General features: G+C 37.9%; 1 protein-coding gene across 6 annotated transcripts in view; it reads left to right on the top strand.

Annotated features, from left to right (window-relative positions):
- Positions 1 to 22,720, top strand: part of SLC39A12 (solute carrier family 39 member 12) — a 46,597-nt gene extending 23,877 nt beyond the window's left edge. For 3 of the 6 annotated variants that reach the window (XM_038129435.1, XM_038129436.1, XM_038129437.1), the window contains 7 exons: positions 72 to 244; positions 1,980 to 2,132; positions 3,355 to 3,462; positions 5,725 to 5,788; positions 9,424 to 9,582; positions 10,929 to 11,116; positions 15,504 to 22,717. In XM_038129435.1, the coding sequence (XP_037985363.1) occupies positions 72 to 244; positions 1,980 to 2,132; positions 3,355 to 3,462; positions 5,725 to 5,788; positions 9,424 to 9,582; positions 10,929 to 11,116; positions 15,504 to 15,632 (974 nt within the window). In that variant the 3' untranslated portion in view covers positions 15,633 to 22,717. Of the gene's footprint in view, positions 1 to 71; positions 245 to 1,979; positions 2,133 to 3,354; positions 3,463 to 5,724; positions 5,789 to 9,423; positions 9,583 to 10,928; positions 11,117 to 15,503 lie in introns of all 6 variants that reach the window. The other 3 variants (XM_038129441.1, XM_038129440.1, XM_038129439.1) reach the window with 3 other exon arrangements.
- The last annotated feature ends 4,847 nt before the right edge of the window (positions 22,721 to 27,567 follow it).

Raw genomic sequence — 27,567 nt, 5'->3', positions numbered from 1 at the left:
AATACTCAAATACAAATACTAATATTGGATGCTTAAAGGCCTTGTTTTGTTTCATTTGTTTTCCCCTACAGAATATGGTTACAGCACTGTTGCTGTTTTACTTATTACTATTGGATCTATGTTTGGTACAACTCTCATTTTATTTAACTCCTGTCAAGAAATCTATACACTCATTTTACAGCTGTTTGTCGGTTTGGCTGTTGGAACCCTTTCTGGAGATGCATTGCTACATCTTATTCCTCAGGTAAGTAATAGACACTTCTGTTCTTTTTAAAATGTTGACATACATGAAGAGAAATGTTTCATTTAAACCTGGATAATGCTCATCAGGGAGAATTTAAAGCTTTCCATACCCCCCCCAATTACATTTGCACTCTGTAGCTCAGAGAGAGATTAAAAATAATAATAAGTAGAAATCCATGACTGATTAATTCAAAGAAAGAAAGGTTCCTATTTTTCAAAAAAAATTCAGAAACTCCACAAGTCCTGTGCAAGGCACGTTCTAGATGGGTGTTAAGATATTTCATGAGGCAGATTCTGAAACACATTTCAACAAAAATTGTTCTAAGGTTGTATGAGCCATTTACAGTCCCCTCCACAGATTGTTCCAGAGAACCAGGCACTATCAGCCTAATTAATCCTGACATCTAGAACTGTAATAAAATGGGTAGCATGATCTTTTCCTAAATTCATAATCTAAATTTTAAGAACAGGATAAAATGCAAAACAGAACCAAATTTTCCATTGTGTATTCATTTATTTTTAACAGTCTCCTCTGATATGACACAGATGTTATGAGTAGACTTCCAGTGGTCACAGAAAGAGATCTTTGCAGCTTCACTTAGATCCTGGTTAAAGTTTTCTTTATGCTCAATGCATCTTTTCTGGAAGCAAAATTGGGAGAGTGGTTTAAGGAAGGCAATTCTCACTGAATGTGAGACAAATGCATTTCTTTCAGCAACACCTTTTAAGTGTGAAAGTATTGTCCTTCGCCAGCTTTATGTGATGTACCCAGAGCCTTTAGAGCCCTCACTTTCAGAGCAAAGGAGGGCTGCTGTGCTGTGACACTAGGGAAAAGAAGGAAGCATACCCACCAACAGAAATGCATTTTTGCATTAATTATGCATTAATTAATGGATTATTTTCACAGAATCGCAGAGTTGCAGAACTACAGAATAGTTAGAGTTGGAAGGGACGCCTGCAGATCATCTAGTCCAACCCACTGCCAAGGCAGGATAACCTAGAGCAGGTTACAAAGGAATACATCAAGGTGCTTTTGAGTATCTCCAGAGAGGGAGAATCCACAACCGCCCTGCGCAGCCCGTGCCGGTGCTCTGCCACCCTCAGTGTAAAGAAGTTCTACTTCATGTTGAGTTGGAACTTTTTGTGTTTTAGTTTATGGCCATTGCTCCTCATCCTGTTGCTGAGAACCACTGAAAGGAGTTTGGCACCACCCTCTTGGCACTCACCTTTGAGATATTTGTGTGCAATAATGAGATCCCCTCTCAGACTTCTCTTCTCTGGAGTGAACAGGCCCAGTTCCAGCAGCCTCTTCTTATAAGAGAGATGCTCCAGTCCCCTAAACATCTTTGTGGCCTCTGCTGGACCCTCTCCAGTAGCTCTTTATCTATTTTCGATATGAAGTTTGCATATTAAGACAATGCAAATAATTTTTATAGAATTTGAGCATCAATATATTGCAAAAAAATATATCTCATATATATAAAAGGTGATTTCATAAAACTGTCCCTAAAAATAATGTTACTTTCACCACTGAGAGATGAAGAAGTGTAGCTGTGCTCCTCATGATTATTTTCATCCTCTATTATTCAGCTGATTATTTCAAAACACAATTTAACTTTGACAAAACTGGGAAAAAATTTCTGAGAATACAATGATTTAATGCATTATGGCTTGCTGTAGCAAAAATTAAAACATTGCCATATTAATTTTGTTTAACTTTATCTCTTTTATTTTAGACTCTTGGTTTGCATAAACATGAAGCGCAAGATGTAGAACATTTCTATGAGGGAAAAGAATATATTTGGAAACTTTTGGGAATAATTGGAGGAATTCATGGATTTTTTCTGATAGAAAAGTGCTTCTTTCTTTTGGTAACACCTCGTGACCAGGTAAAGCTTTGTACAATTCACCCTTTAAAAAAACTCTTGTATTTTGAGATTTTGCAGTGCACAGAATGTTAAAATGATTGTGGAAATTAATTATAATTTCTGTGGGTTAAATGAAGCATTGATAATAGCTTTCCAAAGTGCTCCTACCCAGATTGACCTTCAATTTCTATTTTGCTTTCCTCTGTGGATTGTGGCACTGTTCATGAGTGAGTTTCATGTATTTGTAATCCCAGAAAGGGAACAGTTAATTGAACATGTTCCATAAGCCTGCATTCATGAGTCACACTGGAGCAGGTGAAAAGTGTGTGTATCCATATGAAATAGCAGTGACTGTTGTTTGCTCTAGGCTCTGTTTGAAGATGAGAAAGATGCAATAGAAAAATAGATGCAAACATAAGATATTTTCAAGAACAATATCTTAAAATTTCCAAATTGTTTCTGATCCCTATCCCAGTGATATGAAAATCTGTGTGTTGCAGTCAGTAGGACCCAATTTTTATTAATAATATCTCCTTGCTCACAGCCATGCTTACAGTAATTCTATTACTTTATTGTATGGCCGGAGCCTGAAAATGTGATTATGCACAAGGAGAGAATATAGCACAAAATGTGATGGCTCATTAAGCTTCTCAGCATGAGAGACAATCCTAATGTCACTTAAGAAGGCTAAACCTTTGCTTGTTCTGTGTACAGAGTGTGTGAAGACTGGCCTGATTTAGGCCTCAATGACTCCCTATCCCCACTACCTTTGAGTCACCCATAAGAATATAATGTGAGATTAATAGAATGAGAGTATTTTGATGATGGTGATATTTTATTTGCTTGGTAAAAAGGAGTCCTTTTTGTTCCTTGATTGACAGAAGGGTTTTATCATCATCCCACCAATTTTTAAACTTTTTCTACTACTGAGAACTAGATGAATCCTCAAAGTTAATTTTTTTATCTATCTCAGCTTAAAATTTGAATTTAATTTTTAAAATAAATTAAGTTTTGTCAAACCTTTGTGATTGTCACTGATATATCTGATTCATTTTTCAGGGTTTTTTTTCAGGCTTTTCTTAACATTTAAGGAAATGTTGATGTCAGCCAGTGATCTTTTTCAGCAGAATTTGTTTGGAAAAAAAAATCATTAAAAATGCTAAATTTTCACAAAAGACTGAGAAATGCTGCACCTGTGTTCATTGGGTTTCAGAATTAATTTCAAAGCATCTTCATTCAGCAGGGCCTTTCTTTAGTTAATGGGCACTGGGGACATTCCCATGATCTTCCAGTGGAGTCTGAATTAAATGAACATTCAGGCAGAGGCAAATCTACTTCAACCATTCAGTTGGTAGGTTACCAATATGACATAATTCCCTAAATTCTTTTTCTGTTCCTCTAAAGAAATGAACTAAATTAATGTAATAAATCAGTATTATTTTTCAGTCTTTATTGATTTGTTGTTTATTACTTGACATGATTTTCAAGAATCTCTAGATTTTGAAGTTTATAATGAGCTTTCACAGATATATCAAGAACAGATATTTTACAATAACTTTTCTTAAGTGTGTATCAGATTGATATAACAATACGCTTCCTGTATTGTTATACATTTTGTTGATAAAATTCTTGAAGATTTTCTTTCTCCCTCCTTTTTTTCATTGATCATATGTAAAAGCAGACTCTCCGTTAAGAAAAACTCTGGAACTTCCTGCAATGAGAGTTAAGTGCATAATTAGTGAACAGATTAAATCCTGGACTGTTCTTGGGCATTTTTCCACAGATTTGAAGAGGAATGTTTAGATATCTGGGAATATCTTTAGATATCTGGGAATGGTGCTTACCTATAAGAAGTTACATACTTTTATTCTTGTCTGTGGATAGTATCCAGACAGATAAATCGTTGCAAATTAAATTGAGTTGTAAATTTTACCCTGTTTTCTCTTTCTTTCAACAAATATCTTCAGTTTATATCCAGTATCTCGATGCACAGGTGAACTCCATTTTACTAATGTAGTTGTGATGGGCAAGAGCCTCATGAGTCACCACTAATCTCTAAAACGCTGTTGGAAAACTCTCAATAAAAACCAGATCAAACAGAGGAGTGAAGCATGTTTACTGTTTTGTGAGACATGTCAAAGCTTCCTGTTTATCATAATGAATGAACATGTTGTTCCCCTCAGATGCAAGATCTCCCCATAGTTTTATATAGATCACAATATCTACATAGAATTAGCTTGGCTGAGCTGGTTTGCACAAGAGCAGCCAATTTTTCAGAATCATGTGAGTAATACTAAGACAAACACTGGTTGACTAAGAAAAACTTATAAATCCTTCAGATCAGTAATTAGTCTTTCAGATTTGACTCACAGTTCAAAGAAGTGGCATGTGAATAAATATAGGAGAAGTGGAACAATTACTGGAATTCATATGACTGGCAGCAATCATGGGAACTCGAGACATTTAGGTTTCCTTTAAAATATAGAATATTAGAAACAATTCTTGTTCCCTCTCTCATGCTCCTACAGAACACATCCTTCATCACAACCAAGCTAAGACCAACCAATAAACATACCCTATTTTGTAGCCAGGGCACATCTCTGGTACAGTTTTTGGAGTGGTGGCTGCTGTTCCTAACACAGAGCTCTTGTGCTGTTATTGACTCCACTGGCTGCCATAATAGGTTTTAACACACTTTTTGGAAAAAGAAAAACCACACAGAAATTAAAATTCAGTCTTTCTAGTTTCAAGCAAACAAGTTATTTGGCTTCTGTCTCTCTCACATGAATTTATAACAATTTCTCCAATCAGAAAGCAAAACCCCAAGAAGGTAGGGACAGTGAGAGATTATTCATGTTCTCCCTTATCTCCCAATAGTTGCAATATCTATTAATTGCATGTTAGGGCTGGTGCATCAATTTATCTCTCCAGGATAAGGGGGAAGTCACTGTCTCTTTCTTCACTTGAAGTAAGGGAAAATGTCACCGTGGAGTGTACTCAAGTGCTGCTATGTCCAGCCAGTGCTGCCTGGTGCTGAGATGAAGCCCTTGCTAAAAGCCAAGACACGAGACACTGGAGGCTGCACCACGCTGAAGAAAAACCCCTGAATTTTGAAAGGGGATGAAACCTACTGATGATAATTTTTTTTAGTCTTATGTTTTCACAGAGAAACTGTGAAGAACATGAGTACCTAAAAGACTCTACCTCTTTTTCCCTGGAAATCCTATGGACACATTTCCAGGAAAATACAGTTATCCAGTCATGACAAAAGCAAAACATGCAATTTTAATTATAATGTCCCTTCTAGTCTTTGGCTCAGATTTTTGAGTATTCAAGCAGAAGTGTGGCTTTCTTGGGTTACAACAATGCATGTGTTTCTTCCTACCTCAATTAGACTTAACCCTCTCTGGGAGAGGTAGATTTCTTTTTTATGTGTTTCTGCAGTACCAATCACAGTGCCAGTTGCCAGTAAATTATTCTAATGACATCTGTGCAAATAACCATTGACTATCTTTAATTCAAATAGCTTGAACTTTGTTGATATTTTCGTGTATTTATGGCAGCAACTGGAAGACACTCTTAACACTGACCCATTATCTTTGCTTTTAACCAGAGAAGCCCAGAAGATTCTGAACCTGCTGAAGTTCCTCCAGACAGCAAGGTGATCAGCAAAAAAAGTTAGTATCAATAAAAAGACTAGACAAGACAGGATAATCCTTCAGACCTAAGATGGAATTGAAAGTGTGCAGCTGGCTTAGCTCTGTGTTTGCTGTGTGACAGATCATCACATCTGATGGCGCCTAGCTACATAATTTAATCTCTGCTTAAAGACCTTCTCAGCTGCCAACCCTGTAATTGTGAAGTTCATTAATCTCACACTGTCCTTGCTTTAGTATTTGCTGTCTCACTGTTGCAATCTATTTTCCTAAAATCTTTGCTTAAAGGGAAATAGTCAAAAATTAATAAAAAACATATTTTTATAATTTTAAACTTAGCTCAGGCTTTTATTTCTGCAAGTGGTGAAACATTTTTTTAGTAGGCTTGCTGTGCTAATATAATTCTTCATCCTTCTTCTCTTACACAAAAGGCAATAGACTCTTTAAAGCAGTAATGATTTATCACAGGTATGGAATTGCAGCCTCATGATTGCTCTCAGTTTTAGAGTAATCTGTTTGCTTCTGACAACTTTGATAACTTCTGTGTTCTATGGTTTTTTGCTGCTTAGTAAAAATACCGAAAAAAAGGTATAAACCAAATTTCGCTTTTAAATGTACTTTGTGACCTTGGTGAATTCTGTAGAGTTGCAGTAATTCAATTGAGGGAATAATATTTTAATTGAAATCAGTTTATTTTGTGATCTCAGGTCATCAGTTTTATTTCTTTAATTGTTTCATTATCTTCTTCTAGGTTCTAAATGTTCTAAATGTTCTCTTCTGTTCTTGTGGATTTCATTTCTATTTCTGAAGCATTAGAAAATCTGGATTTTAATTTCTTCTCTTTCACCTATCCAGTATACACAGTCCAGTGCCAGTTTAAACATGACTACATAGTTCATCTCTAGATGTTTCTGTTTGGTTCAATCATCATTACCTGCTAAGCACCAACAAATTTCCAGTGATCACAATGTTATTTATTTCAAGTTACTAAATCTGGGATAGCTTCTCAGTAATCTTTATTTAGTTTAATTTTCCTCATACCTCAATCTTACTTCCATAAATGAAACCTTAGTAGGGAAGGGTAGGAGGTAATTTGGTTGTTTTTTTTTTTCTTTTTTTGGCGGGGGGGGGGGGGTAATACGTAATTACAAAAGTTTGTTTCATTGCAGTTCTTTTAAATAGCTAAGAGCATAAACATACCCGGGTACCTTTATACTGAGTGAGATGTTTCTTGCCCAAAACTGAATGGAATCTGCAGGTCTAAGAGGGAAGCCTGACAACTCCAGAACTGCAAAGCTTCACTGTAAATGCCTGTCAAGTGGGACTGCAAAAAGAGTAAATCACCATAGATAGTCATGGAGGAACTTAGAAAACAAGAAACTTTCTAAATAAAAAGATGTCTGACTGGCCTTCTCTGCATTTATCCATACTTGTTCTATCAATATCAGAGAAGACCAAACAGCAGCATTTTATATTTGTTGTACTTAGTGACACTTTACATTGACTAGAAATATTTTTTCTGTGTTAGTCATGGAAACATTGGAAAATATCTATTTATGGGTAAATGTTTGCTTTAAACTCTTATTCTAAACTTAAAAAGTGTAGTATATGGTTGAGGTCCTGTACCCATTAGTTTTATGAAAATTATAGAATAGAATTTGCTTCTGATCCCGTATTTAAGCAAAGAAAAAAATAAAGTAAGATTGTTGGAAAAGAAGAGGCTTTGTAGAAAAAGTTAAAGTACTAAGTTAATAGTTGATCATTTGTGTTGGGGTATAATGCAGTGAGATAATTGCCAGTAACAAAGTTGCTTTAAAATAGGCTGAAAGTAAAGTAAGATAAACATTCAGATTTGTTTATACATGCATCTTCTTAACTTTCTGTCAAGTAAGTTCACAAAGCTTATATCTGTAATTGCTCCACAATGTTAACCTGATCCCTGTGTTATGCTAAAACATCCTGGAATGAGTTCCAGTAATCATGGTATATCTTCTCCAGCAATCAGATACTTGAACAAAACAGACTCCTAAGACCTCAGGGCAGGCCATGAATTCATCCTGGCCAGTGCTTATTAGAAATCCCAAGCTTAATGTAAGGCAGCAATCTCTTATTTCTATGTAATTCATGCTCTGCACTATTGATTATAAACTGCCCATAATGTTTAGAAAGTACTGTGCAAACTGGGGACATCCACGTCCTGCTCTGTAAGCTGGCAGCAAAATCTAACAAGCCTGCCAATTTTTCTGAACCCACAGAGCTCCCAGACAACCAGGGAGGATTTTCTGAATACGGTTGTTAGGCTTTTATGTGCTCTGTGTGTTTTTTATAATAGTCTGAATAGTTCAAGCCAGTTTCTGTGAGAAAAATATCTCCCTCATCACTATAAAATGGTCATCTCAGAGAAACATTACTGGAGTGAGACCTGGTAATAACTGTATTCAGACAGATCGGTGCAGCTTGACGTTTGCTCCTTAGTCTGTCATATTATGTCTATGGGGGGTCACCAATAGTCAGAAAAATACATATTTAGGGCCCAAATCATGACCCTGCTCCTTCAGGCATGAAACAAACCCTTTTCAAAGTGTTCTGTCCATTCTGTGTAGAGGGAAGCTGGATGAGTTTCTGGACAGACGTTAGGCAGCCCTGACTGTAAGACTGTGGATTAAATGAATGAAAAAAAAATACAGGATGGGGCAGCCAATTGTGTGTTGCTAAGTTTAGACATTGAACCTATATGGAGCCTTGCTGCTTCTTGAAGAGATAAACTGCCTCCCTGGGAATCTGTTCAGCATTCCACCCAGCTGTCTCTGTTACAGGCTGGGCAGAGACTGTCCCTAATTCCCTAGCTTGAGTTCAGTACTTGCATCACTAGTAGCACCTTTCCACTCGTGCCAGGTGACATGATGCCACGAACACCCAGTATTACTGTTCCACACTTAAACAAGGTCACAGAGCAGCATGGGAAAGACAGCCATCTACACCCATGAGTAGTGCTCCAGATAGGAGTACTATGAGCATAACAGCCATTAATTGATTGGAACAAATGTTGATACAAGCATGCTGTAACCCTGTACTATAGGTGATACTCTGGGGCTTGTTGTCTTTCATTTCCATCTTTCACATAATACAATTGCATAAAAAAACCAGACCCTGCAAATACTACTCAGTAGTGGCAAGCTTTACAGGATTAAAACAATCAGCTGCGTGAGACCAAATATTCATCTTCACTGTAGCTCTGCAATTCTGTGAGCAATGGTGGAAGAACTTCAAATAACAACTAGAAAACTTGTGAGAATTGCATCAAATAAAGAAAGGTTAATAAAGAGCCTTAGGATGCTTCATTAGAAGGGACACAAACCTAATATTTAGTCTAATAGTTGACCTAGTAAGAATAAGGAAGTTATTTCTTAGTATTTGCATCTCATTTTGAATTGTTCTGGAACCTACTTTTTTTTTTGTTTCAAATGTTTTGAAGGACGTGCAATAACAAGGACAAATCAGATAAACACTATTTCCCTCTGATTATTATGACTTTTTGTAATGTTAAATGCAAAGTCACCAAAACCCCCAAATCTTTTGTAGAATAACAAAACTGGCAATATCTATTTGGGTTAATCCTGGGCTTTTAATCTGTTTGTTTGTTTTTCTTTTTTGAGGTAAAAAAATCAGCTTGTTAGCAATAATGGTTCTGGTGGGTGACAGTCTTCACAATTTTGCTGATGGCTTGGTAATAGGAGCAGCATTCTCATCCTCAACAGAAACAGGTGTGACAACGACTGTTGCTATCTTATGCCATGAAATTCCTCATGAAATGGGTAAGAAATATATGTATGTATTTTTCCTGATTGACTTTGTATTTCCAGGTTTCACAGAAATTTCTTTCCTGTATGACATTTGTGGGAATTCTTGCTTATAGCATCATGAATTACAGCGTTACAGTGTGAGACTGATACTTTATTTGCCCTTCACAGAAACTAGAGGAAGCTTCTGCACTCATTACTGGATGCCTTCCCATTTGACCTTCTCCAGATGCAAATGACATCAGGTCAGCAGTGACCTGTTATTCTTATGTGCACAGACACAAAAGACATAAACTGCAAGCAGGACCCATGTGTGTGTAATGGTCCTGCCTGACACAATGGGCTATCCAAAAGTTTCAATATGCAGCAGAGATATTTAATCAAGTATTCCTCTTGCTATCCTCATTCCTGCTGCTAATTTTACTATTGGACAGGAGAGGAGGATTGTTCTGTTGTATACTGCCCTTGACTGACTTTTTCTGGTAAAACTTCCAGCATGGCTGAAGCTGCTCCTGACATTGTGTTGATGAGTGTTAATGAATTGGGAAGTTTGATTTGAGAACTGCAGGTTCTCATTTCTATCATTAAATGACTGAAGATTTCATGCGCTATGTAGAAAACTCCTCCAAACAAAAAGGTGGGATTGCTGTAAAGCTGGTAACTCTTGTTTGCATAGCAAAGCAAATTTAAATACTTGACAGTTACCTCCAACGACACCTTCTTAATTCTGGGGCAGTAGTGCCTCGGTGTCAAAGTGACATTTTTACAGTCACGGAGCAAAATTTTTCAAATCTTCTAGTTTTGGCCTGTTAGGAAATCTTTCATTTTAGAAGAAAAACGTGTGATGGAATTCTTATGCACAACTTACTCCAAGTGATTAGGAATGAAATCAGTGGGACTAAACTCAAACTGGGATCAGACGGGCATAGATTACTCTGACTTGCAGCACCTGTAGAACACTCAAAGACCATGCTGCAAATATACCCACGTGATTTGAACTGGCAAGTTCCCAGTGGAGAAAGATTTAGAAACTCTGGGAAACCATGTGACTTCACTTTTGCATGTATCCAAGCTGGAAATGTCACAGAACACAGAGAACTAACAGAAAGCCACTCCTCAATACTGTATGCTATCTTTAGGAGAAGCTAAACAAGTACAAGTCAATATGACTTCGTTGTTGTTTTGACATTTTTCTTTCACACAGGACAAGTTTATAACTAATTCTACAGAATTCTAAAGGCAGGTCTCTATCATTCACTATCTTTGTGCATATCTTAATTATTTTCCTTCATATTTTATTACCAAGAGTCTTAAAAATACATTTATCAGCTAAATAATAAATGTTCTTCTTCTCTATGCAGGAGATTTTGCTGTGCTGCTAAGTACAGGGCTCCCAACGAAGATTGCAATTTTGATGAATTTTATAAGTGCACTAACAGCATTCTTAGGACTTTATATTGGCCTTTCTCTATCGACTGACCCATCCATTCAAAACTGGATCTTTACTATTACAGCTGGAATGTTCTTGTATTTATCTTTAGCAGAAATGGTGAGAACTTACATCTATTTTTATATTTTCTTTATAGCCCAGCCACATCACAGATGAGTGTCAGACAAATGCAGGGGGATGAACTTGGAGACAAAAAGAGCTTGTTGGCAAGAGCATGTTGTTTGCTCTGTGTGTGTACAGTGCTTAGAAAAGTAATCTGTTTTTCTTCTGTGTCACTCTCATGCTAGGTGACATTATAATGAACAGGGGAAATAAAGACCATTAAGAGACTAAAATAAGAGAAAGACATAATTGACTTTTAGAGTCTTTAAAAAAAATCTTTTAAAGACTTAATGCATTTTTAGTTATTTAGTAAAACATACATTTGAACTTTCAGGGGTTTTGAGATCTAGAAAAAACTTTTTTTTTTCTTTTTCTGCCCTTTTCTTTATATATTTTTCACCCTTTGTTTCAATGCAAACTTGCATTTCAGAACTAAAATGTAAGATGCTTATCCTGAACACTTCCTTTTTGTCCTAGGGAGGTTTCAACTAGATCTTAAGTAATAAAAAAACCTTCAGATTCCCTCAACTTTTTAATAGTTGCCCAATATTTTTCATACACCCAGTTCAATAGCAATGATCTGTCTATAGAAAAATAAAGTGTGAAGATACAAGGTAGGAAGAAGGTCTGAGCAAAACTGTGGAGCAATCATAGCTCATGCAGATGCCTCAGGCCACATAGTTTTTTGAAGAGATGGATTACTGTTACACTTGTAGCAATTCAGAACTTAAATGCCTGCCCAGCTTTGTCACATGGGTCTTTAACCATCATGTGTTGATGTAAAGTTCCTTGCAAGCTCCTCCGCAAAGGTGGAATGTTTTGAGTGAGTAGATCATGAGAGAGAAAAAAAGAAGTTTCTTCAAAAATTATTACTTTGTTTTTTCCAAGGCTGTCTGTCTCTCCCCTGTGTTCATTATTACTTCATGCCTGAGATGCTCTTTATCAGCTTCTGGCATCATACTTTAAATCTGATATGCCATTCCAGTATTATGACCTGTTTAAAATTCTACTTACAGTAATTGATCTTAGACCTTGGTAGTATTTTAGTCTGTTTTTGCTATTGTAACTAAAGTAAAATGAACATAAAGTTCACCTAAGAGCTTAAGAGGGAACGGCCAAAGGATTGTGGATGTGTCAACAGTCCTGGCTGAGGTAGTAAATAACAGACAGGAACACTGTGTACCAAGTTGCAGCTTGTTCTGACAGAGAAATTTGGAAGTGAGGCTGCCTACCAACTGCCTAGGCATGGCTTTACTAATGGGGCCAAGAACGATGTACAGATATTTTTCCTTCAGTGTAGGATCGGCATCCATCAAGGATCCAAAAGCTCCTAGAACAATACCATGTTTTTCCCTGCAATGTGCCAGCTGTAAATCCCAAGAGAAAATATAGTTCCAGGCAGAGACAGGGACATGTTTTGCCTTGTTCTCAGCTTGTCATCATAATCTTAGTCTCGTTGTGAAGGGGAGAAAGAAAGGAGAGAGAGGGGAAGAAAGAAAGGAAGAGAGAGGGGAGAGAGAAAGAAAGGAGAGAGAGGGGAAGATCTTATTTCTCTCAATTCCTTTTATTGAGACGACTCTTATCAGCTTTTCTCTGTATTTTGTGAGAAGAACTGCCATTGGGTGGCTCACCTGTTTGTCAGTGTCAAATATCACAGGGATTATTTTATTTTAAAAGATATTTATGTAGCACTGCAGGCATCTATAGGTCTGAAAAGTTTTGTGTTTATATAGTACATCTCAAGAGAAAATGAGCCATTCTTTTTGTATTTTTCTACTTTCTGCACAGAAATAGGTTCTATACTGTGCTGCACTCCCATCTACAAACAACAGTCATCAGTGCTCCTGCCAGTGGTGTACAAGCACTCAGTAGTACACAAAGTTTGACTGTAATTTTCAGTACTTGTTTTATGGGCTTTCACATATTCATGTGCTTGTCAGAATAGCAGTCAAATAAAACTGAACAGCCTCACTGGTTTCTGCACTGAGGAACACTGAGGCACATGAGTGGAGGTTTGTTGACAGAACAGCACTGTGAGACTGCCACCACGGACAAAGTAGCACAAATCTACTTCTGTGGTTAATTAAAGGTTTTTCATTTCTACAAATGGCATTGTAACTCCATTAGCAAGCTGGGTAGACTAATAATTTCAGAAACTGAATAAGGAACAAAAGATAAAATCACATATCCATCATTTTTCACCAAGAAATCATACAAAACTGGAGTTTTCTCTGATTAATTTAAAAAATGTTTTCAATTTTGAAGCTAAGAGGGTAGTTTTTAAAGTGTTTTGCTGAACTGTTGCAGTGCAGCAGCCATCCCACATGTGCCCAGCTTGGTAAAAACTCTTTTTTAGCCAGTACAGGCCTGAGAGCCTCTCATGCCTTCTTTCAGCGTGCTGCTTCCTATTTCTTCTTGTCTTTTGGGCACTCATGATAACGTGAGCTGGAGTAGAACAGAGCAATCCCTTGATTAGCAGTACCTCTTTTGCCTCTGACAGACTTGAAGCATTAGCAAATGTGATAGCTTCCAACAGCTTGGATGTGGTGCTACGTTCCCTTAACTCAAGAAGTGGTTTGCATCTGCCAGTTAAATAGGTTTACACTTCTGAAACAACAACATTCTCTCTGCTGTACCACAGGCTTTTTTGTTCAGAGAGAGCTGGGTGACCATAGCTGATGTTGTGACAGCGGCCATTTATTTTAATAGATGAGCAGGGATGTCACACTGGTTATGCCCATAGAAATGGTTGGTGTGCTGATTACATGCATGTAGGTTACATGGAGGGAGCAGACATCAGCATGGGACATGGAAAAGGTACTACTTACTACAAAATCCTTTTGAAAACTCTCTTAGGAACTTACTGCGCATGTGTGTAGCTCCTAAATTGTCACTGACAGCAATAAATAAATTGTCACTGACAACAATGAAAATTAAATTTTGCAGTGAGAGGAGCAAATTTTCCTGTTCGGAGAACTTTTCTCTCAGGCACTGGGGAAGAGAAAAAAAAAGACAGATTATAAGAATAAATAAGAAAGACTAAACATCTAGACTGGAACCCTGGATTCAGGCTAGGTCTTAATTAACTATTTTTAGTTATATACACAAAAAACTCTGTGTGCCCTGAGCAGTTAAAACTGTCAGTTCAGAGTTTGATTTACATCAGAACTTTGAGGTGTTTACACTTGCTTTAGATTAAAAGTTTATGATTATCTTTAAACACTGATCAAATATGACTGCATAAGTTTCTGTACTGTAATTTAAACCACTGCTTTGTTGTAATGAAAATCCAGGGCATTTGGGTTTCCCTGTTTTTTTCAGACAAAACTTTAAAATGGAGGCAGATTTTTCAGCACAGTTTTGTTTTGGGCCCAGGCCAACTGTGAGAGAAAGAAGAAAGCAGAAGCAGCAGCCCCAGAGACCCCCCTTTGACAGGGGGAAGGACAAGCATAGCAAACACTCCTGTTAAGCTCCTTGGTCAGCACCACTCCACTGTCTCCCAGTGGCTGCTGTTGTTACAGCTGCTGTGAAGAGCCTCCAAAGTGCACAGGAACTCAGTAGTTTTATTCAAGCACAGAATAAAACACACAACCAAAACCAGAGGTCAGCACGAGACTATTGCTCTGTATTTATTTCCAGAGTTGATCTGACAGTATTAGCAGTCATCAGTGTTTCCCCTGAATAAAGCAGAAATATTAAGAGAATTTGAGCCTGAGGCATCATTTCTGCAAGCTCTGTTTAGACACATATTTAGTTTAAACCTTTGATAAAATACACTGTGTAGAGTGAAAGGTCAATGCAAGTAGCTTTTATTATGATTATAAACAAATGTTGCTCCATTACATGATTTAAAACTCACAGAGAAAAATACTAAACATGTTTTTTTCAAGCATATTTTAAAAGTCCTGTTTTCTACTTGTACATTTCCTAAAGCCCAAGTAGATAGGAGTGTTGCCAGTTATTTCAGAAAAAGCATGATTGACTCTATATATAGTACTGAAGCAAAAAATACTCCAACTAGTTTATTCCCACAAAAGGAAATCACTAATTTTACTAAATGAGCAATTCCTTGCAGACGGCTGTATAAAATTACTACAAAATATTGAGACGTTAACAAATTTCAGAATCTTGTTTGTAATTCTTGTCAGTGCTAGTAAAAGAATAAAAGTGGCTAGAATTTGATTAATTTAAATATTTTGCTGTCAAGATCAGCTTTGTCAAAATGTACAGAAAATGCTACGCATTAATAACTATAGTCAGAAGCTCAGCACTTTGAAAATGGCTTTTTTTTTTTAATGAAGTTTGCCTTGTTTTCCCATAACTTTTTTTTTTCCCACAGATGAATGTATCTGGCTCTCATTCTGCTGTCTTATTCTTTTTTTAGCTTCCTGAAATGACTCATATTCAGACACGGCGACCCTGGTTGATGTTTCTCCTACAGAACCTTGGATTACTATTAGGCTGGCTTTGCCTCTTACTTTTGGCTGTATTTGAACAGAAAATTAAAATATAAGTTTTCTGTTGGAAATCTCAAAGTACCACTTATGACAGTGGATAGCATTATTCACAATTTTGTTATGTCTGCCATAGTCATATGTAAATTAAGTTGCTGGGATTTTATATCTGAACAGTAGATAACTATTTTACTTTATTAACTTATTGTTCAGATTTTTGTAATTATTTTTTTGTAAACATGAATGTTTAGAATTCTGTTATATTTGTTACTGAGTTTACCACATCCCATGCTCAAACTCACAGGAGCTTTTGATTAGTTTTTATTGAGACTGTTCTAGTTGAATACTCTAAGTGATCTCTGCCAGTCTGATTGAGGAAAATAATAAAACACTTTTATATGCAATAGTTAAAGTGGACTAACCATAGTTGAATAATTTGAATATGGAATTTTTTTGCCTTTTAGTACAAAGAATTATTTCTTTAAATCTAAGAAGCGTAGCAAAGCTAAGCTTCTAAATGGCATAAAGCAATGTCATAAATTCTGCACTTTTGTCAACATAAAGATTCTCATCAGTTACAATTTACTGGACTGTGGCAGGAAAAATTGACAGGTGTAAATGTTGAAGTTTATGATAAAGAAATTTGGGAATATTCTTTTTGGACTATAATATAATTTCTCATATGTGTGATGAAACCTGTGACAGTTGAGCACTGGACTAACCACCTTTTGCATTATCTCACATCTGGTGGTTGCTTATAGCAACTGCCTATGAAGCATTACAAAAAATATATTTTAATTGCTTTACCCTGATATTCCTTCCAGACTCCTCAAATGAAAGCATTTCTTGTTGCTTCTGAGACATCACATTCAATAAACACTTGCCTTCCTCTCAGTAATTAGCTTAATCATAGTTATGTGATGTGCATTGTGGAAAGAGTTTTTCAATTGTCTGGAGAGCATGTAGCCTCACTGCAACTCCTCCCATCCTGAGTGATTTTTGTGTAATTAGTCCTCTCAATTTCAAGTTAATTCTGCAGAAGTTGAGATGATTAATTTAATTTAGTTTTGCAGAATCAGGTCTGAAACAAATATACAAATTCTGCCCTGATTCTGATATGCTGAGCAGCTTCCAGGAGGTATTGAGCAACACTCAGCTGTGTGATTTCAGCTGTTTACGTGAACTCAATTTCTGGTGCAAGGACTTCTCCCCTGTCTTATTATTACTTTTGTATGAGAACAAAATTTTGTTTTTTCTTTCTCCTCTGATGTGCTGTGGAAATAGGGAGAGCAAGTTACAGAACAGACAGGTATTCTTTATGAAGCAACTGGAAGTTTTCTTTGTCTAAACTCTGTCCTGAAATATCGCTACATTATGACACATGACGGTCTCACAACTTGTCCTGTGTTTATTTGATAGCTCCTAGTGAAGGTACAATTATTCTCATATTACAGAAGGGAACAGAGTCTACTGTCCTACAGCAGACTGTCAGACCTGCTAGTTCTCAAAAGCTTCATGGGCACCATACTAACTTATCAAAATACAAAGTGAAAGAAAATACTGAATGGCGCTGTTTATGATAGCCCACGCTCATGGGCTTGTGAACCCTTATTCAACCACTGACTAACCCTCAAGGAAAGAAAACCAAACTTAGAGATCATTTTAAAGGTAAATATGCATTCATTTTCAGTGCCTGTTAGTTACAAGAAGCTGTAGCAAATACCCCAATGCAAATCTAGACAAATTTAGACATGTACATGTCTTCAGAAACCTTGTTCCAAACAATTTATCCAAGGTAACAACAGGAAGTCTGTATCTGACAAAGGAGTGAACCGAGCTCTTTTTAAGGTCTGAAGTACAATCCTAGCTTCTTTTATTTAGGTGTGCAGATATTACAATTGCTTTTTATGTTGATGTAACTTTGAAAGGTGAATTGAGAAGCCATGTCTAATGCTTCTGTTTTAAAAGTTTATTTCTTTTTCCTGGAGCTTGTACTTGATTTTATTAAGGTAATATTTTTAAAAGTGGTTTCTCAGTATTTCATCTGTTTGTATTGGCACCGAGTCACTTCATGACCTTCAGCTGTGACAGTCAATTCAAGCAATAGCAGGGCATCACTGGACGTAAGCAAAATCTATTCTTGTGTCAGATGGTGCAAATGAATTGGAAACATTCATTATTTCAAAAAGAAGAGTTACCATGATTTGAATGCTTATGTATGCCTAATGTTTGTTTCCATGGAAAGCAAGATTACCAATATGATCATGTTTTGGTAATGTTATTGTATTCTGAAATACTTGTCTACTATTTATTAATGTGTCTGAAAGAGGGCAAGTTATTTCTGGCAGTGTGTACTTCAAAGTTGCATATGAGCATAGGTTCCCATCCAGATATGTTCTGTGAACATATTGTATCTACCTCTTTTGAGAAAATGCCATCTTTTGGCTACATATGCTTATCAGGCATCTTGATCACGTTTAACGACCAAATTTATTTGTACAGCTTCTACCACAGGCACAGATATGTTGATCAGAAAGCCAGTCAATCTTTATTTCTGCAACAGAGCTCTTTGGCTTTTGTGGTATTTGTCAATAAATGAGTAGTTCTGTGACCACTTTACCCTGGTGTAAAACCTGAACACCTGAAGTCTCATCAGCATAAGAAGGCTTGAATTCCTGTGGCAATTAGAGAGAATTTATCTCACTACTTAAGGTTAGTGCCTCTGCTGTAAATCTCTTTACATTAGTGTCTTTTTTAAAGATACTGAAGATGCAGTATTACCCCATGTAAATCAAGACCTCTAGCCTGACAGAGGGCTGGAAACTGTTCCTATGGATCATTAAAACAGAAAACTAAATAAGTGTTTCTTATTATCTCTTCTCCAAAGATATTCACCTGTCTACTTAATTGTTTTGGTCAATGTTCTCTAAAAATTCCAAGAAAAAGAATAGGATATGTTTTTGTGTCCTTACAAAAGAGAAGACTCAGCACAAATGTTCTTATGATGCGTTCTCTTTAAGTTTGTTTTAAATCTGTAGAGTTTGTTCATAGAGATTTGAAACAGATCAGTTTTTAAAGCCAGGTACATCTTTCTATTGCTTCAACCTAACAGACAGAGAGCATAATATGCCAGTGTTTTCATTGAGTGAAATCCTGAATAAGGACTGCAGAACTTCATCACTTGCAGCCCTTAAATCAGGACTAGTTTTCTGTGTAAGAGGTGTGCAATTACTCAAACAGATGTTATGTGCTTGATGGAGAGATTACTTGGTGAGGTTTTACAGCCAGTCAGGCAGTTCTAACTAGATAATCATAACGTTCCTTTGAAACTTTAAATACATTAATCTATAGATAAAGGAATTTTTCTGGAAGAAGCTGTTTCATGTTTCTCCCTTTCATCTATTCTTAGTTTTCAGGCACTCTTAGGATGAAATGATCTTGCTTTCCTACACAGAAAACTAGAAAGAAAAGGAAGGGCTGAAAGAATTTGTTTCCTACAGTATTTTTTCTTGTAAGTTATATGGCAAAGGGCCTCATAAAGAATACTTACAATTCCAAACCACCAGCACTCCTGAGAGCTGACCTTGTACCTCTCTTTTCTGTATATGTTACACATTATCCAGTGACTCCTAAGATAAATAGTTCCTTCTTTGCAGTCAGTTATAGTAATGCCCTCAAGTTTCTGGAGCTCATCTGCATGTTTTAAATACTGCCATCTATTCCTTTACTGTGTTTTATGCTTTGAACATGAATGTAGCCCTTCCTGCAGAGACAGTTTTTTCTTAAAAGAAAACATTGTTAGTTTTGGCATTTACCCTTGAATTGTTTTTCTATCACCGTGCCATTGCACTTGAGAAAGCAAATATCATTGTAACAGTTTTAAACAGGTTTATATCTGTCTGATGTGTGGATTAGGGCTGATACCTTATCAATGTTCTTAGCTTTTCTTTCTTTACTGTAACCTTTTGTCAAGCCTTCCTCTCATTTTAAAAATAAGCTGTCTTCTATTGTGACTGTAGCTGTAGGAATGTGACTACAGAAAATACAAGCAGTAGTTGCACAATGGCTTTAATCAAAACAAAAAGTCCTGCAATTTATTTTACTAGACCCACCTACATTCCCTTCTCCCCAAAAGAACAAAAAAAAATCCACACATGGAGCTGTTGCTCTGGGTCACGTAGGGGAATGTAAGAAGTGCCTCTTTCCTTTTATGTCCCTGATAACAGGACCGAGCGCAACGGGAGCCCCTGCACAGATGCCTGGAGGCACTGCCGGGCTCCCGTGGGCGGCAGCGCAGAGCCACATCCCGGGCCGGGGCTGGTGCGCTCCCGGCAGGGACCGGGCACGGAGCGGGCGGGGACTCCCGAGGGGGAGCCCCAGGGTGGCACTTGGGCGCCGGCAGCGGGAGGATCCAAGGGTTTACCGCTGTCTCACTGCAGGGCACGTTGGTTCACGCTGCCGGCTTTGGAAGTGAAAACTGCTGCGGGAGCGGTCGAGCTGATACCCCGTGGCCGCGGGCTGGAGCCCAGCGGCCAGGGTGATCCCAGGGACCCCCAGGGAGGTCCATCTCCACCCTGCAGCTGCAGGGCAGTGATCCGCAGGAGCCCAGCGGCCAGGGTGATCCCAGGGACCCCCAGGGAGGTCCATCTCCACCCTAAAGCTGCAGGGCAGTGATCCGCAGGAGCCCAGCGGCCAGGGTGATCCCAGGGACCCCCAGGGAGGTCCATCTCCACCCTGCAGCTGCAGGGCACCGAAACGGAGCGCGGCGTGGCAGCTTCTTCTCTTCCATGGTCTCAGCTCTGTCATTGCCGGACAGCATTAAGCACAGGATTACCTGGCAACCTAAATCTGCCTAGCAACCATTTACATATTGCCCCAAGGTAGTGCCGACCAGCTCTACCGCAGTGCTATAACGATATGTGACATCGTTTTGTTCCACGGCAGCTGGCTGGGGAACCCTCCTCCTCTTCCCAGGGGCCAGAAGGACCTAATTTGACCCATCCAAGAGAGGTGACAAGAGATATGCATAGGGAAATAAGACTGGTCAGTTATTCTGGCATATTCCAGTCTTTGGTTTAGATCACACCAAATTGTCTTCCATGCACTCTCGTGCTGCAGGCTGGGCAGCAGACAATGCCTGCACTGCTCTGTTGGGTAGCTGCCCAGGCTGTCCTCCTCCGGGTACAGGGCAGGTGAACAGCAGCCATAGCTCAGGCCTGGCAAGTGTTTCAGAGCATTCCAGGTGTCCCTATATTGCTGGTGTATGCACCAGCACACCACCTGAGGAACACTCTTTTTAGCTTTTCTGGCAAGGGCTTTCTGGTGTATGTCTTTCCACCTGCAATGAAAATACCATAACGCATATGATATAGGCTGTTATCTGTTCTTGTCCACCACCCATGTGGATAGTTTTGGACGGATTTTTGTGTTGCCACAGTTTATTTCTTCAGAAAGGGAAACAGAATGTGGAAGAATTAACTGAGAATCACACAGAAGGAGGTGGTGGTACACAGTGGTACCAGTGATGCATCTCATTTTTGGACAGACACTGCTGTGAGTACTGAGCACAAACACAAGAAAGTCATCTTTTGATTCCACACTGAAGTGTGTTGGTGTTATCTTGGTGCTCTTGGGTGATTTTTATCACCAACAACTGGAAGAGTGCCCTAGTTTCAGGACTTCAAAGTCCATCTATGTATTCCTGTGCAAAGGCATAGTATGAGCTCTGGGGCAAGAGTACACCTACTTTTTGACTGTCATCCCAATCCAGAAGGGGATGAGTATTGAATTCAAGTATACAACCTAATGCCAGCTGTATGCATGGTACAGTGACTCAGATAGCTATAATGATCAGCAAGTTTAGAAAGTTGTAAATGGGCAACATACATCTGGTGGTTCAGTATGCCCAGGCCAACACAGCAGCATTCAGAAAACATCCACACTGGGCTATAGCCATGAATGCAATTCTTTTCCCAGGTACTAACAACATGAGAAGTTCCATGCATGTTAAAATCATTCTGTTACACTCCAGGACATCACTGCTGATATTTTTGCACAAGGTTTCAGAGAAAAAGATAAAATGGACAAAAGGTCTCTTCTGTAATATGGAAAAAACCTGAACACGAGTGGCAACGCACTGTAAATTGCACAGTGATTCCTCATGCTGCCCACATGCAAAGCATCTCCCTTTTCACTCTGAGACAAACAGGACCAAACTGATACAGAACAGGAAAGCCAGAACAAGGAACTGTCCAGAAGAAAGTTCTTACAGATGTGTGAGGTGTACAGGTGTAAATGGCAAAACAAACAACAAATACATAGAAAATTACTCTCTCCTCATTGCAGTACCTTCTCATTGACAAACACAAATCCCACACAATTCTCTCAAATTTTGCTGGAAAATACTGTGGCTAAGAACTCAAGTTTTAGCACTGGAAGTAGTTCACATATTACAAACTAGATGACTTTCAATAACCCTTAAACTTGAGACAGGCATTGAAAATAAGATCTTTATGTTCATAGGCATGTAGGTTGGAAAATACATATTCATAATTGATCAAACCAGTGTAATTTTGTGCACAGGATGTAAATTCCATCTCAAGCAATGAGAGGAAAAAAAGCTTACAAGAGCATAGTCCATTTTCTATCATTTCCTACTACCATAAAACCTAGTTTTCAAATAGGCTTTTTGTACTTGCAATTAGCGAGAATATGCCATTTGTCTAGACAACAGAGTAGCTGAATATCTGATGTTTCTGGCATTATTAGAGTAGATTAAGAAAGCACATGACTATTTGTAAATTCCTTTCTAGCATGTAATATTTTAATACACCATCAAAATTCTTAGGTTGGAGTGCACACATTTAACCCTCCTTCTTGACTGCTCATGGAACTGTTTTCTAGAAGTAATGAAAATGTATTTCACTTGAGTGAAGTGGCTTTTTCTGTTTCCTTCCCTTTCTCTCACTTATTTTCTCCCACTAATATAATTCCTGCTATGTGTTAAGTTTCAGTTTTGGTGGAGAAAATCTGATTTTTTTAGAGACATTTAATTACTATAATGTATGTTGGATCATGGGCAACAGACACGTCAGAAAGGATGGTTTGAATTCTGAGGAAGCATAAATAGAGCAAGAGGTTCCTACCTTTTTTTTTAGTTGGTTGGTTGGCTTGTTGTTTGAGGTTTTTAGCTTGTTTTATTTTTTATTAGAAAATATATTTCAGCTTTAAAAGAAATAAAAAAGAAACAACTAAAACCCCAACAAAAAATTTAAAGGTCAAGGTGTAAATACCAATGCTGGTATTCACCAGTTTACATTAGACTGCAAGTGATCAGGTCTTCTGGACATCTGCAATCACTCTTTTAAAGCTATTGCTTCCCAGCTGAGACATATTAGCTGACCCTGGGCATGTGCCTAATGTTTTGAAAATTCTCAGTAAAATAACTGCTAACCACTTTCATTTCTACAGCCTACTAGTGTTACAGACGAAGACACAGAAAAACAGTTTCAAATAATGGATAAATATTGGATTTAGGCACTATAAACTGAAAATTGCTGATTACTTGAAGTAGATATGCACTTGCAATACACTCTTGCAGTTTATAGTTCTGGTATGAATGTAAGCTACAGCAATAACAAGAGCTGCTTTTGAGCATCTCGTATTGATTTCAAGTAAGAAATATTCCATACTTTTCCCTTCAGAATTCACAAAACAAAGGGTATCTCAGACATTAGAACAAACCTTCATGTCCCTGGCTTTCTCATGAATTACAGTTTTGTACATTCAAATTGGCTATTTGAATAGTAAAAAGGCCCTTTCCTGTCTTCTGCACTTTTGTCCTTGGCTACTTATTTCAGAAATAGCCACCTTCTACAAAGAATTGCTGAGCTTGTTCCCCAGGGAAATTGGTGGTTCACATGGTAAGACACACAAAGTTTTGGCAGAAGAGACATTTATATTCAGTATATTCATGGTTACAAAACAGCATCAGATGTCAGACTCAAGCCTTTGCTCTGTAATGCTCTTAAAATCAGTGAGACTTTGCAGCCTGTAAAGAATAAACCACTTCTGAATTCTCAGGTTTTTTGTTTTCTACTGACAAAATTTTACTAAAAGCAGTAATTTCTGCTTCATTCTATTTTAAACAGAAGACAACATGGGCTTTTGGATTCTTTATAACAAAACTCCTAAGTCTGCACAGTGCCTCTGTTACTGAGATCTACATGATAAGGAGATCATCTGAAATACAGCTGGCAACCAGCACTGTTTCTCAAGTACTGAAAGTTCCTAGGCAGTATGTTTGATGAAAAACACATTGCATGTTCATTTATCCCCTATGTCTATTTAAAATGTGAGATATAAACATCTCTACTACAGACCAACTCAAAACCCTATATCTGGTTTACATCCTTCAGTCACCACAAGGACACTTCATTAGCTAATCCATTGTGAAACTGATTTTTAACAAAATAAAAGCAAATTAAATTTGTTAAGTTTAACCAGATCATGTAATACCCTTCCAGTAAGTCTACCACTACAGTTCTAGCTTCCTTGTGTTATTATTTTCTGGTGACAGATAGGCTGCTACAAATATTTCTACCATAATTAATCTGCTCCAAGGGAAAAAAAAAAAAAGAAAAAAAGGGTTGAAAGTGAACTTCTACATTACTTGGTACTGCACCTTATAGTGGGAATGGGTCCTTGGGGTTTTGAGGTCTATGAATATAAGACAAATAAGACAAAACAATTTCCCATGCAATTACAGGGAAGAAGCAGTGTTTGATATGTCTGGGATGCCAGATAGTTATCATCAATAGTAATGTAACAGTTTTGGCACTAGTCTGTTTGTCCTTAACTCTGCCTGTTGGCTACCTCTGCTATTTTCATTCTATTTATACAGTGTTCCATATTGCTTACTTAAATGAGAAAATAATCAATCAAGCTCTTTAAGAGAAAATCAGATGAAGAAGATAGTTCCTTCACAAATGAGTTTTTTTCCATGTCTTGTCTCTCACATTATCTCAAAGCTCAAAACATGGAGATTTCCAGCCAGTTTTAAGCAGCATCTTTGGGTGCTTCAAGTAACCCCTAGGGCTTGGTAAGTTTGTCAATTTGCAGTTAGATACAGCAAAAGAAACTTTAGCTTTGTGGTCTTATCTTTGCGCAAGGCTTTGAAAGGGAGCACAAGGGCAGTAGGACACAAAAGAATTGTCACTGAAAAGCCCCAAATATCTGCACAGAAACCACCTGTTTCTAGGTATGGCTAATACAAAAGGTAGCAAAATATATTAATCCTACCTTTTTCTCTAGAGTTTAGAGACCTTTGGAATTCCAGGGATAATCCAGTCTGGATATAAAGAATTGGATGTAATCCTCTCCAGATAGTGCGCACATTTTCTATCAAAGATCCACATCTGATCACTCCTCTGTTAGAGACTGGTTGAAGGAGGCTATTCTGCCAGGTTGTATAAAATGCAATTGCAGATCGGAATACTCAAAAACTAGTCCAAAACTAGTTGGTCCCATTTCCAGAGACTGCTTGTGCATTTTCTCCAAGGCCTACTGGTTCCTTGGAGCAAAGACTAGAATCCCCAAGTGATAGATTGGTCGCCAGGCTGAAGAGTAACAGCCAAAGAAGAGCTGAGGTGGGCAAACACCTCTAGAGATTCTCCAGTCCAACCACCCTATCTCAGAGCAGGCTCAGCTGGACAAACTTTCCCACAGTCATGTCCAGCTAAGCACTGAGAATCTCCAACCTCTCTGGGGAACCTGTGCCAGCACCCAGTCACCCTGTCTTAATGTGTGCACTTCACCTCTTGTCCTGTCACTAAATATCACTGAGAAGAGTCTGCCTCCATCTTCTGCACAACTACAGTTTAACTTCTCATGGATAGCATGCCTCCAGGCCTTCTCTTCCTGGGGGTGAGCAGTCCCAGCCCTCTCAGCAGCAAATGCTACAAGCCCTTAAACATCTTTGTAAAACTTTGCTGGCCTTGTATTTCCATGTGTTTCTAGTCCTGGGAAGTTCAGCACTGGGCCCAGCACTCCAGATATGTCTCAGGGGTGAGCAGAGAGGCAATGCTGGCAATGCTGATGGACAAGCTGGACAAGAGCCAGCAATGTGTCCTTACAGCACAAAAGGGCAAAAGTCTCCTTTGCAAAGCTGATTTCCAGCTTGATCCCAGCTTGTACTGGTGCATGGGGTTATTCCTCCCCAGGGACAGGACTTGGCATTTTGACTTTTTGAACTTGATGAGATTCCTGTTTGCCAATTTCTCAAGCCCATCATGATCCCTCTCAAGGGCAGCACAACCCCCAGTTCTTTACCACCTGCAGAGCACATTCCTTCTTTTCTTTTTCTCTAACCTACCACCTTAAATTAATTCCTATGGAGTTCTGAAGAGAATTGAGGAGTGTCATGCCTCAGAGCTGCCAGTAAGTGTGATGTAAGCAGAGTCCTTCGGGGAGTAGGAACCAGGGATCTCAAGCTCCTCCTGATAAAAGCAACAAGGCAATATCCCCAGCAACGTTCTTCACACATTAGATATCTTGCCTAAGAATAGGGATCTGTGTTTTTCCCTCAACCATCTCTGGAAAGGCCACCGCCTTTCCATCTTACTTTTGGTCAGAGGATAGTTCAAATTTAGTCAAAAATTTAGGCAATTTTTGAGCATGTCTTGGCTGGCCCCTAGAAAATTCTTAATTTCTAAGTCTTGAATTCTTGAGAGATAACATTCTGAATTGCTCAGACTGTAACAGAAGCTGCATTTGGGGAACTTATGAACCAAATGGAATTATTTAACAAGTTTATTTAGCTCTAAAAATTATTCATATATAGCAAGTTAACCCTGGCTTTGTCCTTTCCCTCCAGCCTTATAGAGTGCCAAGAGTGCACAATATTCTCTGTCAAACTACTGCTACTGCTAGAGATGGGAAAAGAATGAGATGAGACAAATATTGCACAGTTATTTTATTTTATTATAACACTCCCAGCTAGTCCACATCTCTGCAAATTAGTACAACTTATGCTGCACAAAACCCACTAGATCTACAGATTTATATGTTAAAAGTTTAAACAATTAAGCATTTTTGAAAAATAAAAATAAAAAGTTCAAACTCTACTTAGTACCATCTTCATTTCTGCCAAAGCTCTGTCAGTATGTGAAGTACCATTGTCTCATTAGTACTGTCTCATTAGTAAGCTTGTTTGAAAATCTGAAATTCAAAGAATGATGTTTTATATTCATATGTTAACAGTTTACTTGCTATCAATAAATTTCTTCAGCTTCCTGCACTGCACAGATCTGACTGTATTTTCCATGTTTTTGTTAATGCCAAAATGTGCCCATCAGATAAAGTTTTCTATTTGGATAGAACTTCTCATCTTCACAAAGCTGTTCGTAAGTCTGGAACACAGGCTTTAAAATGCCAAGTTTGTAAGATGTCTCTTTATCTGAGTGAATGTGTCCTCAGTTGAAGCAACAGTCCCTTACACTTCAGAGATTGCCTCAGGAGAAACCAGGAAGAAATTAAAGGTAAATGTGGGTGAACTACAATAAAAAAATGAATATATTCAAAAGTGATCTCAGTGCATTTATTTAAATTAAAAAAATTATAAATCACAAATCTTTTAATTAAAATGGTTTTCAGAGCCCCTACTGTAGGAAGCAGTTCACCCTGAATCTCAACTGCTTATTTCTTGCTATCAAAAAATTATCAGTATTTATAGTTGCAAATGTAGAAACTTGCACAATACTTCCTCTGTAGAAAATGAAAGTGAAATCTTTGGAAGTTCACAAATACATTCTTCTGTGCTGTTTCACTTACTTTTGCTACTTTGATCACATGCTCTCTCAAAGGTTTTTTTCAGGCAATTACTACTAGCTGGCATTCACAAAGGTGCTACAAGATAGAGCAGAGGGTATTCAGCAGGCATCTTGCAGCTGCATTTTTTCCTATTGACTTTTTTCCAAAATGTTCAAAATTTGGTTC

The sequence above is a fragment of the Motacilla alba genome, chromosome 2 (genome assembly GCF_015832195.1).
Source record: "Motacilla alba alba isolate MOTALB_02 chromosome 2, Motacilla_alba_V1.0_pri, whole genome shotgun sequence".
NCBI classification, from domain to species: Eukaryota; Metazoa; Chordata; class Aves; order Passeriformes; family Motacillidae; genus Motacilla; species Motacilla alba.
The sequence above is the reverse complement of the archived record's forward strand: the minus strand, read 5'-3'. Positions and strand labels throughout refer to the sequence as shown.